This window comes from Oncorhynchus mykiss, chromosome 1 (genome assembly GCF_013265735.2).
Source record: "Oncorhynchus mykiss isolate Arlee chromosome 1, USDA_OmykA_1.1, whole genome shotgun sequence".
Classification (NCBI taxonomy): domain Eukaryota; kingdom Metazoa; phylum Chordata; class Actinopteri; order Salmoniformes; family Salmonidae; genus Oncorhynchus; species Oncorhynchus mykiss.
The window spans coordinates 81,657,509-81,675,097 of NC_048565.1; the positions used below are offsets into that span (position 1 = coordinate 81,657,509).

Genomic DNA, 17,589 nt, shown 5'->3' on the forward strand with positions numbered 1-17,589 from the left:
AAGTCAGTGCTGACCTTAATGAACTCTTACCTGATGCAGTGCTGGCCCTATTTAACTCTTACTTGATGCAGTGCTGGCCCTATGTAACTCTTACTTGATGCAGTGCTGGCCCTATGTAACTCTTACTTGATGCAGTGCTGGCCCTATTTAACTCTTACTTGATGCAGTGCTGACCTTAATGAACTCTTACCTGATGCAGTGCTGGCCCTATTTAACTCTTACTTGATGCAGTGCTGGCCCTATGTAACTCTTACTTGATGCAGTGCTGGCCCTATGTAACTCTTACTTGATGCAGTGCTGGCCCTATGTAACTCTTACCTGATGCAGTGCTGGCCCTATGTAACTCTTACTTGATGCAGTGCTGGCCCTATGTAACTCTTACCTGATGCAGTGCTGGCCCTATTAAATTCTTACCTGATGCAGTGCTGACCTTAATGAACTCTTACCTGATGCAGTGCTGGCCCTATTTAACTCTTACTTGATGCAGTGCTGGCCCTATGTAACTCTTACTTGATGCAGTGCTGGCCCTATGTAACTCTTACTTGATGCAGTGCTGGCCCTATTTAACTCTTACTTGATGCAGTGCTGACCTTAATGAACTCTTACCTGATGCAGTGCTGGCCCTATTTAACTCTTACTTGATGCAGTGCTGGCCCTATGTAACTCTTACTTGATGCAGTGCTGGCCCTATGTAACTCTTACTTGATGCAGTGCTGGCCCTATGTAACTCTTACCTGATGCAGTGCTGGCCCTATGTAACTCTTACTTGATGCAGTGCTGGCCCTATGTAACTCTTACCTGATGCAGTGCTGGCCCTATTAAATTCTTACCTGATGCAGTGCTGACCTTAATGAACTCTTACCTGATGCAGTGCTGGCCCTATTTAACTCTTACTTGATGCAGTGCTGGCCCTATGTAACTCTTACTTGATGCAGTGCTGGCCCTATGTAACTCTTACTTGATGCAGTGCTGGCCCTATGTAACTCTTACCTGATGCAGTGCTGGCCCTATGTAACTCTTACTTGATGCAGTGCTGGCCCTATGTAACTCTTACCTGATGCAGTGCTGGCCCTATTAAATTCTTACCTGATGCAGTGCTGGCCCTATTGAACTCTTACCTGATCCAGTGCTGGCCCTATTTAACTCTTACCTGATCCAGTGCTGGCCCTATTTAACTATTACCTGATGCAGTGCTGGCCCTATTTAACTCTTACTTGATGCAGTGCTGGCCCTATGTAACTCTTACTTGATGCAGTGCTGGCCCTATGTAACTCTTACTTGATGCAGTGCTGGCCCTATGTAACTCTTACTTGATGCAGTGCTGGCCCTATGTAACTCTTACTTGATGCAGTGCTGGCCCTATTGAACTCTTACCTGATGCAGTGCTGGCCTTATACTAACTCTACTGTACTGTCTGTTAACTTTATTGAGACAGTTATGAAATGACAGAGAAGGTGGGATAACCTTTTAAAGTGTTGGAGCGTAGTTTGAACCACGACCTGCAGTTGGGAGAGGAGTATACCTGTCTCAGCTGGGAGTGTTGCTGGTAGATCACAGATTCTGAACCATCTACCTCTTTCTTACCTGATCCAGAGGTAGCCTCTGCTGTGTTACTGGCTCCAGTCCTGCTGTTGTTGTTCAGCTTGGCGTTGCCCTGCAGCAGCTGGAACCATTCCCTCAGTCTGTCCCCCAGATCAGACAGGTCCTGCCCTGTACAACTCTCTATGGGGGGGGGGGGGGGGGGGGGGGGGGGGGGGAGAGCGGTAGGGATAGAGGGAGAGAGAGAGTGAGAGAGAAAGTTATTGTATAGCACTGCAGTTTGTGTGTGTGTGTGTGTGTGTGTGTGTGTGTGTGTGTGTGTGGTTGTGTGTACTCACCATGCTTGACCTCTGTCTCTTTGGTTGGGGTCGCGGTTGGACAGGGACAAAGTCCTGAACACTTCGTAGTCAACTCCTTCCCTGTGAGGCACGCCTGCTGCTCCAATTTACACTACAACACACACACACACGCACACCTCTTATCAGGCTATGTATCTCTGTGTTTTGTGTTTATTATCAGTGAATTACAACACGGCTGTAATGTTGTTGTGTCTCTTGGATCTAGAGCTTGTACATAATGCTTCAGATACAGTAAGAAGTTAACAGTGTGGACAGCCTCCAGAGATATACAGATATAGTTAGAGGTTAACAGTGTGGACAGCCTCCAGAGATATACAGATTATAGGTTAACAGTGTGGACGGCCTCCAGAAATATACAGATACAGTAAGCGGTTAACAGTGTGGACGGCCTCCAGAGATATACAGATATAGTTAGAGGGTAACAGTGTGGACGGCCTCCAGAGATATACAGATATAGTTAGAGGGTAACAGTGTGGACAGCCTCCAGAGATATACAGATATAGTTAGAGGGTAACAGTGTGGACGGCCTCCAGAGATATACAGATATAGTTAGAGGGTAACAGTGTGGACGGCCTCCAGAGATATACAGATATAGTTAGAGGGTAACAGTGTGGACAGCCTCCAGAGATATACAGATATAGTTAGAGGGTAACAGTGTGGACGGCCTCCAGAGATATACAGATATAGTTAGAGGGTAACAGTGTGGACGGCCTCCAGAGATATACAGATATAGTTAGAGGGCAACAGTGTGGACGGCCTCCATAGATATAGACAACACAAAGACAAAGGGCTGTGATAAATAGCAACTGAGGACCAGAGGGATGTTGTGGTGATGCATCTTTCCCATGTGTTTCTATTGATTTATGCTTTATCTTCTCTGACCTTGTTGAGAATGATGTTTGGAAAAGTGAAATTAAATGACTAAGTTCGATTCATATAAAGGCTCATTTGAGATAAATATAAGAACATTTTGACTTGTCACTTTGTGTGTGTGTGTGTGTGTGTGTGTGTGTGTGTGTGTGTGTGTGTGTGTGTGTGTGTGTGTGTGTGTGTGTGTGTGTGTGTGTGTGTGTGTGTGTGTGTGTGTGTGTGTGTGTGTGTGTGTGTGTGTGTGTGTGTGTGTGTGTGTGTGTGTGTGTGTGTGTGTGTGTGTGTGTGTGTGTGTGTGTGTGTGTGTGTGTGTGTGTGTGTGTGTGTGTGTGTGTGTGTGTGTGTGTGTGTGTGTGTGTGTGTGTGTGTGTGTGTGTGTGTGTGTGTGTGTGTGTGTGTGTGTGTGTGTGTGTGTGTGTGTGTGTGTGTGTGTGTGTGTGTGTGTGTGTGTGTGTGTGTGTGTGTGTGTGTGTGTGTGTGTGTGTGTGTGTGTGTGTGTGTGTGTGTGTGTGTGTGTGTGTGTGTGTGTGTGTTTTGCTGTACCTGGGAGGCGTAGTTGTGTCCGTCAGAGCCACACACAGGACCAGAGGAGGAGAAAGGACAGGGCTGACATCCTCCTTCAGGAGACCTCAGGGCAGGCTGCTTCAGTCTACAGAGCGTGCGCGCACAAACACACGCACCACACACACGGTATTTGAGCAGGCTGCTTTACTTAAGACACAGAGGACAAAGAGGTTCTGCTTCCAATGGCTTGGTGGCAGCAGTAATGTATACTGAACAAAAATATAAATGCAACATACAACAATTACTGAGTTACAGTTCATATAAGGAAATCAGTCAATTGAAATAAATAAATTAGGCCCTAATCTGTGGATTTCATATGACTGGGCAGTAACACAGCAGAGGGTACCTCTGGATCAGGTAAGAGGTAGATGGTACAGGTTCAGAGTCTGTGATCTAGTAGTAACACCCACTGGGGAGATAGGCCCAGCCAATCAGAATTAGTTTTCCCCACAAAAGGGATTTATTACAGACAGAAATACTCCTAAGTTTCACCAGCTGTCCGGGTCGCTGGTCTCAGACGATCTCGTAAGTGAAGAAGCCGGATATCAAAGTCGTGGGCTGGCGTGGTTACACATTGTCTGCGGTTGTGAGGCCGGTTGGACAAACTGCCAAATTCTCTAAAACGATGATTTGGCATGCTGACTGTAGGAATGTCCACCAGAGCTGTTGCCAGAGAATTTAATGTTAATTGCTCTACCATAAACTGAGGCGGGTTATGGTAGAGAAATTAACATTAAATACTCTGGCAACAGCTCTGGTGGACATTCCTGCAGTCAGCATGGCAATTGCACACTCCCTCAAAACTTGAGACATCTCTGGCATTGTGTTGTGTGTCAAAACTGCAGATTTTAGAGTGGCCTTTTATTGTCCCCAGCACAAGGTGCACCTGTGTAATGATCATGTTGTTTAACTTCTTGGTGACAGGGGGCAGTATTTTCACATCCGGATTAAAATGCATGCCCAAATTCAACTGCCTGCTAATCATCTCCAGAAGATAATATATGCATATTATTAGTATACTTGGATAGAAAACACTCTGAAGTTTCTAAAACTGTTTGAATCATGTCTGTGAGTATAACAGAACTTATTTAGCAGGAGAAACCCAGAGGACAAACCATTCAGATTTTTTTTTGAGACCACTCTCTTTTCAATGGATTTTCATTGGGAATCCAGATTTCTAAGGGACCTTCTTGCAATTCCTATCGCTTCCACTGGATGTCACCAGTCTTTAGAAATTGGTTGAGGTTTTTCCTTTGTGTAATGAAGAAGTACGGCCATCTTGAACGAGGGTCACTTGAAGTGTACTGATAGATAGAGGCGCATGACCAGAAAAGCTAGCTACATTTTGTTTTCCTCCTGTATTGAACACAGATCATCCCGTCTTCAATTTGATTGATTATTTACGTTAAAAAATACCTAAAGTTGTATTACAAAAGTAGTTTGAAATGTGTTGGCACGTTTACAGGTAACTTTTGAGATATTTTGTAGTCAGGGTGCGCAAGTTGGAACCGGTGTTTTTCTGGATCAAACGCGCCAAATAAATTGACATTTTGGATATATATGGACGGAATTAATCGAACAAAATACCATTTGTGATGTTTATGGGACATATTGGAGTGCCAACAAAAGAAGCTTGTCAAAGTTAAGGCATGGTTTATATTTTTATTTCTGCTTTTTGTGTCGCGCCTGCAGGGTTGAAATATGCTTTATCTCTTTGTTTAAGGAGGTGCTACCCTCAGATAATAGCATCGTTTGCTTTTGCCAAAAAGCCTTTTTGAAATCTGACATGTTGGCTAGCGTCCCACCTGGCTTATCTTGGTAAAGGAGAAATGCTTACTAACAGGAATGTAAACAAATTTCTGCACAAAATTTGAGAACATTTCTGGGATATTTTATTTCAGCTCATGAAACATGGGACCAACACTTTAGATGTTGCATTTATATTTTTGTTCAATGTTCTTCACACTAGCAACATTACAGTGAATTGTGTTGGGGACATCACTTCGGCTTCGATATTCATCTCAGAATAAATCTATATATTTGTATTATTTTTTGTGAAAGCTTGTGTTGTGATAATGTAGTTTGATGGAGGTTTTCTACCTGTTAACACATCCACAGACATGTCCTGAGGATCCATCCACAGGATCCTATCACAACAACCACAGGGTATTTATAGAGCTAGCGACGGACAGTACCAGTACAGTACACCTACAGGTGTTTAATCATCTGTCTGCAGCACAGGAGGTTGGTGGCTCCTTAATTGGGGAGGACGGGCTCGTGGTAATGGCTGGAGTGTCACTCCGTTCCAGCCATTATTATGAGCCGTCCTCCCCTCAGCAGCCTCCTGTGGTCTGCAACACAGCAGTATCATTAAACATCAAGCTGTAATGAGGGGGAGATTAATTAAGAAAACACACTTTACTGTTAGGGAGCTAACCGTAGAAAAATAATTTAATTCACTAACCTTCGCAACCTTAGAATTACCATTGAATGGGGTGTGAGACCAATCTACACACACTCACCTGTGCTCGAGCTTCTTGCGGTTGACACACACAGCCCTCTGGTATCCCTGGGCGATACACACCTTGTTTCGGCTACACTTCACCTTCTGACAGGGGTCTTTGGTGGTGTCAACATCTGTGTAAATACAAGGAGATGTCATTTCCATCGCTATTCACATGGCCATAACACATCTGGACAAGAGGAACACTTGTGAGAATGCTGTTCATTGACTACAGTTCAGCATTCCACACTAATGTTTCCTCCAAGCTCAGAGCCCTGGGTCTGGACACCACCCTCTGCAACTGGATCCTGGACTTCCTGACGGGCACACTCTTAGAAAAAAGGGTTCCAAAACGGTTCTGTGGCTGTCCCCATAGAAGAAACCTTTTTGGTTCCAGGTAGAACTCTCTGTGGAAATGGTTATACATGGAACCCCAAAGGGTTCTATCTGGAACCAAAAGGGTTCAAAGGGTTCTCTCTTCAGCTGAATAACTCTTTTTGGTTCTAGACTGCGTGGCTTTGCACGACACCAACTCCATCATCAGGTTGCACTCACACCTGCTTGCTGCCATTCCTGAACAAGCTCTGTACTGGTGGTGCCCCGATCCTGCAGCTGAATCAACTTTAGGAGACGGTCCTGGCGCTTGCTGGTCTTTCTCAGGCACCCTGAAGCCTTCTTCACAACAATTGAACTGCTCTCCTTGAAGTTCTTGATGATCCGATAAATGGTTGATTTAGGTGCAATCTTACTGGCAGCAATATCCTTGCCTGTGAAGCCCTTTTTGTGCAAAGCAATGATGACGGCAGGTGTTTCCTTGCAGGTAACCATGGTTGACAGAGGAAGCACAATGATTCCAAGCACCACCCTCCTTTTGAAGCCTTGTCCTCGTCAACACTCACACCTGTGTTAACGAGAGAATCACTAACATGATATCAGCTGGTCCTTTTGTGGCAGGGCTGAAATGCAGTGGAAAAGTTTTTGGGGGATTCAGTTCATTTGCATGGCAAAGAGGGACTTTGCAATTAATTGCAATTCATCTGATCACTCTTCATAACATTCTGGAGTAAATGCAAATTGCCATCATTCAAGAACATTTATATTTGTGTCATTCTCAAAACTTTTGGCCACGACTGTATATGTAAATACAAGATTAAATCAAGAATAGTCTGATGGGTGACAATATTAGCCTATCACTTGTGAATTATATTATCACTTGTGATAAGAAACAATGCCTTTTTTTTTGCAACTTTTTCTAATGATAGTCGCACACCTCATGTGGCCTAGCCCATAGGCCTATATGTTTTGGTAAAGTTCGTATCACAACTAAAGTAGCCAAATAACACATTAATCCACTTTACAAGGGGTGTAGAGCCTAACATAAGCAGTATGTGAGTTTCAAGTTTGGGGAAGATCATTTTCACCATAAAAATGCACCTTTATAATAAATGCATTACATGCATAATTGCATTTGTGGTCACTTTTGATAACGGTGTGGAACATTCACACTTATAGCCAATGGAACATTCACACTTATAGCCTACTACCATGTGCGCATGCTACACTTATAATGTGACGAAATAGCCTAATAGTTTATCAACATTTTAAACTAAATGTTCTGATCTGTTGCGTCAGTCACATTGCGAAAAAGTTTTTTTGATGGTACAACATTGACGAATACGCTGATTCGGTGAGCGAGTTCATTAGAACGTGCGTTGAAGATGTCGTTCCCATAGCAACGATTAAAACATTCCCAAACCAGAAACCGTGGATTGATGGCAGCATTCGAATGAAACTGAAAGCGCGAACCACTGCTTTTAATCAGGGCAAGGTGACCGGAAACATGACCGAATACAAACAGTGTAACTATTCCCTCCGCAAGGTAATCAAACAAGCTAAGCGTCAGTATAGAGACAAAGTAGAATCTCAATTCAACGGCTCAGACACAAGAGGTATGTGGCAGGGTCTACAGTCAATCACGGATTACAAAAAGAAAACCAGCCCAGTCACGGACCAGGATGTCTTGCTCCCAGGCAGACTAAATAACTTTTTTGCCCGCTTTGAGGACAATACAGTGCCACTGACACGGCCCGCAACTAAAACATGCGGACTCTCCTTCACTGCAGCCGACGTGAGGAAAACATTTAAACGTGTCAACCCTCGCAAGGCTGCAGGCCCAGACGGCATCCCCAGCCGCGCCCTCAGAGCATGCGCAGACCAGCTGGCTGGTGTGTTTACGGACATATTCAATCAATCCCTATCCCAGTCTGTTGTTCCCACATGCTTCAAGAGGGCCACCATTGTTCCTGTTCCCAAGAAAGCTAAGGTAACAGAGCTAAACGACTACCGCCCGTAGCACTCACTTCCGTCATCTTGAAGTGCTTTGAGAGACTAGTCAAGGACCATATCACCTCCACCCTACCTGACACCCTAGACCCACTCCAATTTGCTTACCGCCCAAATAGGTCCACAGACGATGCAATCTCAACCACACTGCACACTGCCCTAACCCATCTGGACAAGAGGAATACCTATGTGAGAATGCTGTTCATCGACTACAGCTCGGCATTTAACACCATAGTGCCCTCGAAGCTCGTCATCAAGCTCGAGACCCTGGGTCTCGACCCCGCCCTGTGCAACTGGGTACTGGACTTCCTGACGGGCCGCCCCCAGGTGGTGAGGGTAGGCAACAACATTTCCACCCCGCTGATCCTCAACACTGGGGCCCCACAAGGGTGCGTTCTGAGCCCTCTCCTGTACTCCCTGTTCACCAACGACTGCATGGCCACGCACGCCTCCAACTCAATCATCAAGTTTGCGGACGACACAACAGTGGTAGGCTTGATTACCAACGACGAGACGGCCTACAGGGAGGAGGTGAGGGCCCTCGGAGTGTGGTGTCAGGAAAATAACCTCACACTCAACGTCAACAAAACTAAGGAGATGATTGTGGACTTCAGGAAACAGCAGAGGGAACATCCCCCTATCCACATTGATGGAACAGTAGTGGAGAGGGTAGTAAGTTTTAAGTTCCTCGGCGTACACATCACAGACAAACTGAATTGGTCCACCCACACAGACAGCATCGTGAAGAAGGCGCAGCAGCGCCTCCTCAACCTCAGGAGTCTGAAGAAATTCGGCTTGTCACCAAAAGCACTCACAAACTTCTACATATGCACAATCGAGAGCATCCTGTCGGGCTGTATCACCGCCTGGTACGGCAACTGCTCCGCCCACAACCGTAAGGCTCTCCAGAGGGTAGTGAGGTCTGCACAATGCATCACCGGGGGCAAACTACCTGCCCTCCATGACACCTACACCACCCAATGTCACAGGAAGGCCATAAAGATCATCAAGGACAACAACCACCCGAGCCACTGCCTCTTCACCCCACTATCATCCAGAAGGCGAGGTCAGTACAGGTGCATCAAAGCTGGGACCGAGAGGCTGAAAAACAGCTTCTATCTCAAGGCCATCAGACTGTTAAACAGCCACCACTAACATTGAGTGGCTGCTGCCAACACACTGACTCAACTCCAGCCACTTTAATAATGGGAATTGATGGGAAATGAAGTAAAATATATCACTAGCCACTTTAAACAATGCTACCTAATATAATGTTTACATACCCTACATTATTCATCTCATATGGATATGTATATCCTGTGCTCTATATCATCTACTGCATCTTTATGTAATACATGTATCACTAGCCACTTTGTTTACATACTCATCTCATATGTATATACTGCACTCAATACCATCTACTGTATCTTGCCTATGCCGCTCTGTTCCATCACTCACTCATATATCTTTATGTACATATTCTTTATCCCCTTACACTTGTGTGTATAAGGTAGTAGTTTTGGAATTGTTAGCTAGATTACTTGTTGGTTATTACTGCATTGTCGGAACTAGAAGCACAAGCATTTCGCTACACTCGCATTAACATCTGCTAACCATGTGTATGTGACAAATACAATTTGATTTGATTTGATTTGATTCTATAGCATCCCACAACTGTCCCAGACTATGTTTGGAATATTTTTTTCTCGCACAGAATAGCATGGGTCACTTGCTGTTCAAGTCACCCACAACACCACTCCCATCCAAAACACCACTCCCGTCCACCTACGGGTATCAGGGAACCACAACGAGGCTATCCAGTTCCCGCTCATCAAGTCCCCTCTGATTCCCGTGGTATTGGGATTCTCCTGGCTCCAACGACCCAATCCCCTCATTAACTGGTCTACTGGTGCCATCATGGGCTGGAGCCCGTTCTGCCACGCCCATTGCCTGAAGTCAGCCCAACCTGCCCCGGGACGTTTTCCTGGGGGCTCGGAAGGTGCCCCAGACCTCTTCCCCATTCCTGCGGAGTACCAGGACCTCCGGGAGGTGTTCAGCAAGGCCCGGACTACGTCGCTTTCGCAGCACCGACCCTATGACTGCGGGATTGACCTTCTCCCTAGCACAACGCCACCCTGGGGACGTCTGTACTCTTTCGGGACCGGAGACCAAGGCTATGGATACCTACATTGGGGACTCCCTAGCACACAGATTAATCCATCACTCTTCCTCTCATGCCGGCGTAGGATTCGTCTTTGTGGAGAAAAAGGACAAGACCCTACTTCTGTGCATTGACTACCGGGGACTCAATGACATTACGGTTAAGAACCGTTACCTGCTACTACTCATCTTCTCGGCCTTCGAGCCACTCCAGGGGGCCACTGTTTTCCAAGCTGGATCTACAGAACGCCTACCACCTGGTGCGGATACGAGAGGGAGACGAGTGGAAGACCACCTTCAACACGGCCAGTGGCCACTACGAGTATCTGGTCATGCCCTTTGGCCTCATCAACGCCCCTGCGGTGTTCCAGGCTCTGGTGAATTATGTTTTCTGCGACATGTTGAACCGGTTCGTCTTCGTCTACATTAATGTCATCCTCGTCTTCTCCCACTCCCCTCAAGAACACGTGCTCCACATCCGGCAGGTCCTTCAACGCCTTCTGGAGAATCAGCTGTTTGTGAAGGTAGAGAAGTATGAGTTCCATCACTCCACCATCCCCTTTCTGGGTTACATCATCTCTGCTGGGAGTGTCCAGATGGATCCCGGGAAGGTGAGAGCAATGATGGATTGGCCTCAGCCTACGTACCAGGATGGAGCTGCAACGTTTCCTGGTGTTCACCAATTTCTATTTCCGCTTTATCCTGGGTTGCTGCACCCTCACTTGGGTTCCACCCCCATTCCATTGGCCAGTCGGAGCGAGCCAACCAGGACCTTGAGACCACCCTGTGCTGCCTGGTCTCTGCCAACCCAACCACTTGGAGCCAGCAGCTTGTGTGGGTTGAATATGTCCGCAACACTCTTCCCTGCTCTGCCATGGGCTTATCTTCCTTCGAGGGTCCCCTGGGGTATCAGCCCCCGCTCTTTCCTGAGCAGGAAGAGGTGGTCGACATCCCTTCTGCCCAGATGTTTGTCCGCCGCTGTAATCGTACCTGGAGGAGAGCCCGGTCGGCCCTCCACAAGACCACCTCCAGGTATCGACGACAAGCAGATCGCTATCAGACCACGGCTCCCTGGTATCATCTCGGGCAGAAGGTATGGAGTCTCGCAAACCTTCCCCCCGGTTTATCAGCCCTTTCCCCATCTCCAAGGTCATTAGTCCCTCTGCTGGTCGTCTTCTGTTGCCCCGTATATTTTGTATACACCCCACCTTTCATGTATTCCGTATCAAGCCTGTGTCTCACAGTTCCTTGTCTTCCATTTCCAGGCCCACCCCTTCTCCCCGCGTCGTCGATGGCCATCCGGCGTACACGATGAGACACCTCCTGAGGGTTCGACCATGGGGCAGGGGTTTCCAGTGCCTGGTTGACTGGGAGGGTTATGGCCCGGAGGAGAGGTGCTGGGTCCCCGCTAGAGACATCCTGGACCCAGCCCTCATCGCCTACTTCCACCGCTGGCACCCCAGTCAACTAGGTATGTGCCCAGGTAGAGAGAGAGGGGGAGGGGGAGTACTGTCACACCCTGATCTGTTTCACCTGTCTTTGTGCTTGTCTCCACCCTCCCCCCCCAGGTGTCGCCCATCTTTCCCATTATCCTGTGTACTTATACTTGTGTTTTCTGTTTGTCTATTGACAGTTTGTCTTGCTTACCAGCGTTGTCCTGTCAGCTCCTGTCTTTTCCTAGCTTCTCTTTTTCTCGCCCTCCTGGTTTTTGAACCTTGCCTGTCCTGACCCTGAACCCGCCTGCCTGCCCACTCTGCCTGCCGTCCTGTACCTTTGCCCCTATATGGATTTCCGACCTCTGCCTGACCTGACCCTGAGCCTGCCGTCCTGTACCTTTGCCTCTGTTGCTGTAATAAACATTGTTACTTTGACATGGTCTGCATCTGGGTCTTACCTTATCCTGATAGACTTATGAAGTGTGTACAGCCTGCGCAAAAAAACAAAGCAGAGCTCATACCTTTAAATACCTTTCAAGCTCATACCTTTCAAGATGGAATTCCACTCTGGAAATGGTAACGCGTGTCCACAGTAACCAACAACCACAGAGATGCTCTGGCACAACAGAAAACTAACATCACCATGCCAACCAGTAACCGAAAGGTTTCAGGATCAAATCCCTGAGCTGACAACGTAAAAATCTGTCATTCTGCCCAGAGCAAGGCAGTTAACCCACTGTACCCCGGGCACCGAAGACGTGAATGTCGATTAAGGCAGCCCCCCGCACCGCTCTGATTGAGAGGGGTTGGGTTAAATGCGGAAGACACATTTCAGTTGAAGGCATTCAGTCGTACAACTAACTAGGTATCACCCTTTCACCAACCACAGCTGAACTGCAGAAGCTGCAGGCATTACTAGAGCCCTGCAGGTCATCTTCTCTATCTCACTATGAGTGTTATGATAAGATTGTGTGTGTGAGAGAGAGCGAGTGAGTGAGTGTGTTTGTGTATATAACAGGTCTCTCACAATTGACTGAAGTGATTTTGAATGATCTTTCATTGCAGGTGCTTGACTGAACTTCTGGGAGGAGAGTACATTTCCTGCTCAGTTGTGTCGTCTGATTTGTGCCATCTCCTTCGGGTCATGGAGAGCTCCGATGATGACACTGTCTACATGATAAGATTCAAGCTAACATTCACAACAGACCTGGAGAAACGCAAGGAAAACACCAAGCTCACATGGCTGAAGATCGCCACAGCACTCGACCCAGGGTTTAAGGACCTGAAGTGCCTTCCCAGACCTGAGAGGGGTGAGGTGTGGGCTTTGGCCAGCAACTTGCTGAAGGAAGAGAGGCCTGCACAGCAACTTGATAAAGCAAAGAGTCAGAGCCAGCAAAGAAGAAAGACTGACTTCCCAGTTGCAATACTTGCGTTTAGCCACTGTCACCGATTCCTTCCAAACAACTCATTGTTGAATTTGCGATTTCCAAATTGTTGCATAATGTTTATGTCCAATGGCCGATGAACACCGATACGTTTTATCTATATTTTCTCTTCATTATTTCTCTTCATATGACAAGGATTAAAAAGGATTTGCCAGTAGACTTGATTCATGAATCATGATGATGACTGCTAGCTAAGATTGTGAAAGTAAGATGTTGACATGATCAGTCCAATCAAAGCTACTGTACATATAATGTGATTTGACGTCATTTCTGTGGCCAATGACCTTGAGCCTTCTGGAAGGGCACTTCTAATCTAAGTCTATGGCCGTACACAGGAGGGCCCACATTCTGGATGTCTCCCTTACTAAAGGCGGGTGACGTAGTGTCCCATGAGTGACAGAATACTGAGCCAATCACGGTGCAATGTTCATATTTTCTGCTGGCCTGCCCCAAAACCACAGAAAGCACTGAGCTAAGTTGAAACACCTGCATTTTTGAGCTGCCTGTTTGTACACGGCTTTATTAACTCAATTATATATTTTTCTTACATTGTTTGCAAACTGATATGTGACCCGTATTAATGCCAAAATAACATGGAAAACAGGCAAGCCCCCCCCAAAATGTTTTACTGAGGAGTGGCTTCCATCTGGCCACACTACCATAAAGGCCTGATTGGTGGAGTACTGCATAGAGTGTTGACCTTCTGGAAGGTTCTCCCATCTCCAAAGAGGAACTCTGGAGCTCTGTCAAAGTGACCATCGGGTTCTTGGTCACCTCCCTGACCAAGGCCCTTCTCCCCCGATTGCTCAGTTTGACTGGGCAGCCAGCTCTAGGAAGAGTCTTGGTGGTTCCTAACTTTTTCAATTTAAGAATAATGGAGGCCACTGTGTTCTTGGGGACTTTCAATGCTGCAGAAATGTTTTGGTACCCTTCCCCAGATCTGTGCCTGGACACAATCCTGTCTCAGAGCTCTACGGACAATTCCTTCGACCTCATGGCTTGGCATTTGCTCTGACGTGCAATGTCAACTGTGGGACTTTATATAGACAGGTGTGTGCCTTTCCAAATCATGTCCAATCAATTGAATTTACCACAGGTGGACTCCAATTAAGTTGTAGAAACATCAAGAATGATCAATGGCAACAGGATGCACCTGAGCTCAATTTCGAGTCTCATAGCAAAGGGTCTGAATACTTTCGTAAATAAGGTATTTATGTTTTTTATTTTGAATACATTTGCAAAAATGTCTAAAATCCTGTTTTCACTTTGTAATTATGGGGTATTGTGTGTAGATTGTTGAGTAAAAAAATGATTTCATCCATTTTAGAATAAGGCTGTAACGTAACAAAAATGTACTGTACATAAACTACTCATCATACAAAAGACATTTGCAAGACTAGCCAGATCCTCTAATTACCTGGCTCCATCTGCACCTTTTTTTAAGAAACAAAATATCTTATGTATTTACCACATCAATGCACGCCAATTATGCACATCCCATCTACAAATACCTCACAGACAGTTTACCTAAACTCTTCAATGGATTCTTCCAGGTTCATTCTGAAATCCATTTATGTACCACAAGACACTGCGATAACCTTCACCATCCCTACTGCAGCACCTCATAGCCACACCTCATAATTCTCTATCAGATAGAGGTACCATACTCTGGAATTTTTATCTTCGCATTGTCAAAACCTCATCATCCCTCAATAACTTCAAGCGAAGACTTGGGGTCAGCCTGATGAACCAAACTACTTTTTTTGTACATAGATTTGTGTAGTTTTCATATCAGCCCTTTTAGGCTTCCAACCTCACCTGCACACCGTTTTACCAGTTTATATCTGCACTGTTTTGTCTTTCACTTCTTTTCTTTAGTGTGAATAAATAAAACCTCAAACCTAAACTTTCCACGTATAGCCTTTCACATGCACATCACTATTCAGTCGTTAGCCAGACAATAAGCATTCAAATGTCAGATTGTGGTAGTGTGCAGTTCTACAAAACTACCTTGTTTGGTGAACAATGTCTGATGTTTGAGTATTTAGCCAAACAATAAGCATAAGATGTTGGTAGTCCAAACTGTTGACTGTGAGTCTTACCTGTGTGTATGAGGTGTGTTAGGCCCAGGTGTGAAGGCCCAGGTGTGAAGGCCCAGGCAGCCTTGTAAATAATAAATGTGCTCGTCATTGAAATGCCAGGTTAAATAAAAGGAGCATGTTATGGAGGTTAAAGTGTGTGGTAAGAGATACAGAAAGAAACTAACAATGATAATGAACATTTAAAAGCAACTTTATTAACTCTCAATTCAAAATATAGCCACAATATTAAATGCAAATGGCAAGTAAAAAGTCTATAAAAAGTATTAGTGTACAACTTTGGCAGTAGAAATACACTCCACTACTGAAGATCTTTAAACACAATTTCTAGTGCATCTCTTGCAGAATGAATAGCCTTTCTGGAACAATCTCTTGCAGGCAGTATTAGGTCAACCTAACCTTTTGTAAGATGGCTTCCAACATTCTCCATCAATATCCTTGTTGTTTAGGCTTATTAATACACACCATTAAATGGATAGTAACATGTGGTTAAAAAAAGGTTTCTCTGTTGATACACTACATGACCAAAAGTATGTGGACACCTGCTAGTCCAACAAAATGATGGGCATTAATATGCAGTTCTGCCCAAACCATTACAGTGTGGGAATTGTTAAAGATTTGGTCATGTGTCAAATGTTTGCAGACGGGAGAAGTATGGTATTGAATCTGTGAATGGAAAATATTGCAACTGCCCTGTTAGGGCGAAAGAGGTCGAGATGTCAAGGATCAGGGCTGTACAGCAGATCTCCTATGTGGAGGAGATGAAGAGAGTCGAAGGGGCAAGAGGCCACAGTGTTGAAAAAGACATGGCGATGGGTGCATTACAACCAGTTACTAATGTTTAAAGTCAATCAAGTGTTCTGCATACAATAACTGTGAAGGTGAATTATGTAGTATTTATAGTCACAGTGATTGATTATACAGAAGTTTAAGAAGTTGGACATCATATCTACAGCCGAGAAGTTTTTGGGGCAACAAGACTTCATGGCAGAAGCAGTGCAAGGACTACTGTTGCTAGGAAATGTCCTTCTGACCTGATTAGAATTGTTTTTTTGTTTTTTTTTCCACATTTAGGTTTTTCGCCCCAGCACTACACAGTTGATTGAAATGATCAACGCTTGATGAAGAGTTAGTTATTACCACTGCTGGCTTGCTTCTGAAGCTAAGCAGGGTTGGTCCTGGTCAGTCCTTGGATGGGAGACCAGATGCTGCTGGAAGTGGTGTTGGAGGGCCAGTAGGAGGCACTCTTTCCACTGGTCTAAAAAATATCCCAATGCCCCAGGGCAGTGATTGGGGACACTGCCCTGTGTAGGGTGCCGTCTCTCGGATGGGACATTAAACAGGTGTCCTGACTCTCTGAGGTCATTAAAGATCCCATGGCACTTATTGTAAGAGTAGGGGTGTTAACCTCGGTGTCCTGGCTAAATTCCCAATCTGGCCCTCAAACCATCACGGTCACCTAATAATCCCCAGTTTACAATTGGCTCATTCATCCCCCTCCTCTCCCCTGTAACTATTCCCCAGGTCGTTGCTGCAAATGAGAATGTGTTCTCAGTCAACTTACCTGGTAAAATAATGGATAAATAAATAAATAAAATAAATAAATTTGAATCAGCTGTGCAGTGCTCGTTGACATTATTATTCATTCTCAATCTCAATAATTCTCCTGACAGAATCTCTGTTCTCTGTTCTCATTCTATTTCAAAGCAGCTCTTAAGGCACTACTGGAACAGATATTGTGATGCACAGAGACATGTTGTATTCACATGTATAGTCCTCTTATATGGTATCTAGGTCTGCGGTGACAGGTATCATCTCATGTTATGGCAGTGTAGGATGAAGAAGACTAAATCAGTAATACAGAGATCATCAGCGGATTATCATAGCGAACCCACAGATATCAGGTTTGAAAATCAAATCCAAAAACAATCCACCCCCATCGCATGCACACACACGACAGCGCCAAAAAAAAAAAAAAGAGTCATGGTAATGATCCAGCCTGATCATCACCCTTTCATCAACTGGTCTTTCTCCATTTGTCAGCTACACACTCTGCTTCTGGCATTGATTGTGTATCTCTCTGTCCCTCAAACCTCCCTCGTATTATTTTTCTCTCTCTGCCTCTCCTCTCTCTCGCTCTCTGTCTCTCCCTCTCTGTCTCTCCCTCTCTGTCTCTCCCTCTCTGTCTCTCCCTCTCTGTCTCTCCCTCTCTGTCTCTCCCTCTCTGTCTCTCCCTCTCTGTCTCTCCCTCTCTGTCTCTCCCTCTCTGTC

The 17,589-nt window shown here is 45.5% G+C and overlaps 1 protein-coding gene across 2 annotated transcripts in view; it reads right to left on the bottom strand.

The window, feature by feature from the left end:
- LOC110530466 (SPARC (osteonectin), cwcv and kazal like domains proteoglycan 2) overlaps nt 1–17,589 on the bottom strand; it is a 77,355-nt gene that overhangs the window by 9,097 nt on the left and 50,669 nt on the right. For both annotated transcript variants that reach the window (XM_036986874.1, XM_036986871.1), the window contains 4 exons: nt 5,855–5,969; nt 3,312–3,417; nt 1,878–1,989; nt 1,585–1,722 (listed from right to left, as the gene is read on the bottom strand). In XM_036986874.1, coding sequence (XP_036842769.1) covers nt 1,585–1,722; nt 1,878–1,989; nt 3,312–3,417; nt 5,855–5,969 — 471 coding nt within the window. The remainder of the gene's footprint in view (nt 1–1,584; nt 1,723–1,877; nt 1,990–3,311; nt 3,418–5,854; nt 5,970–17,589) is intronic.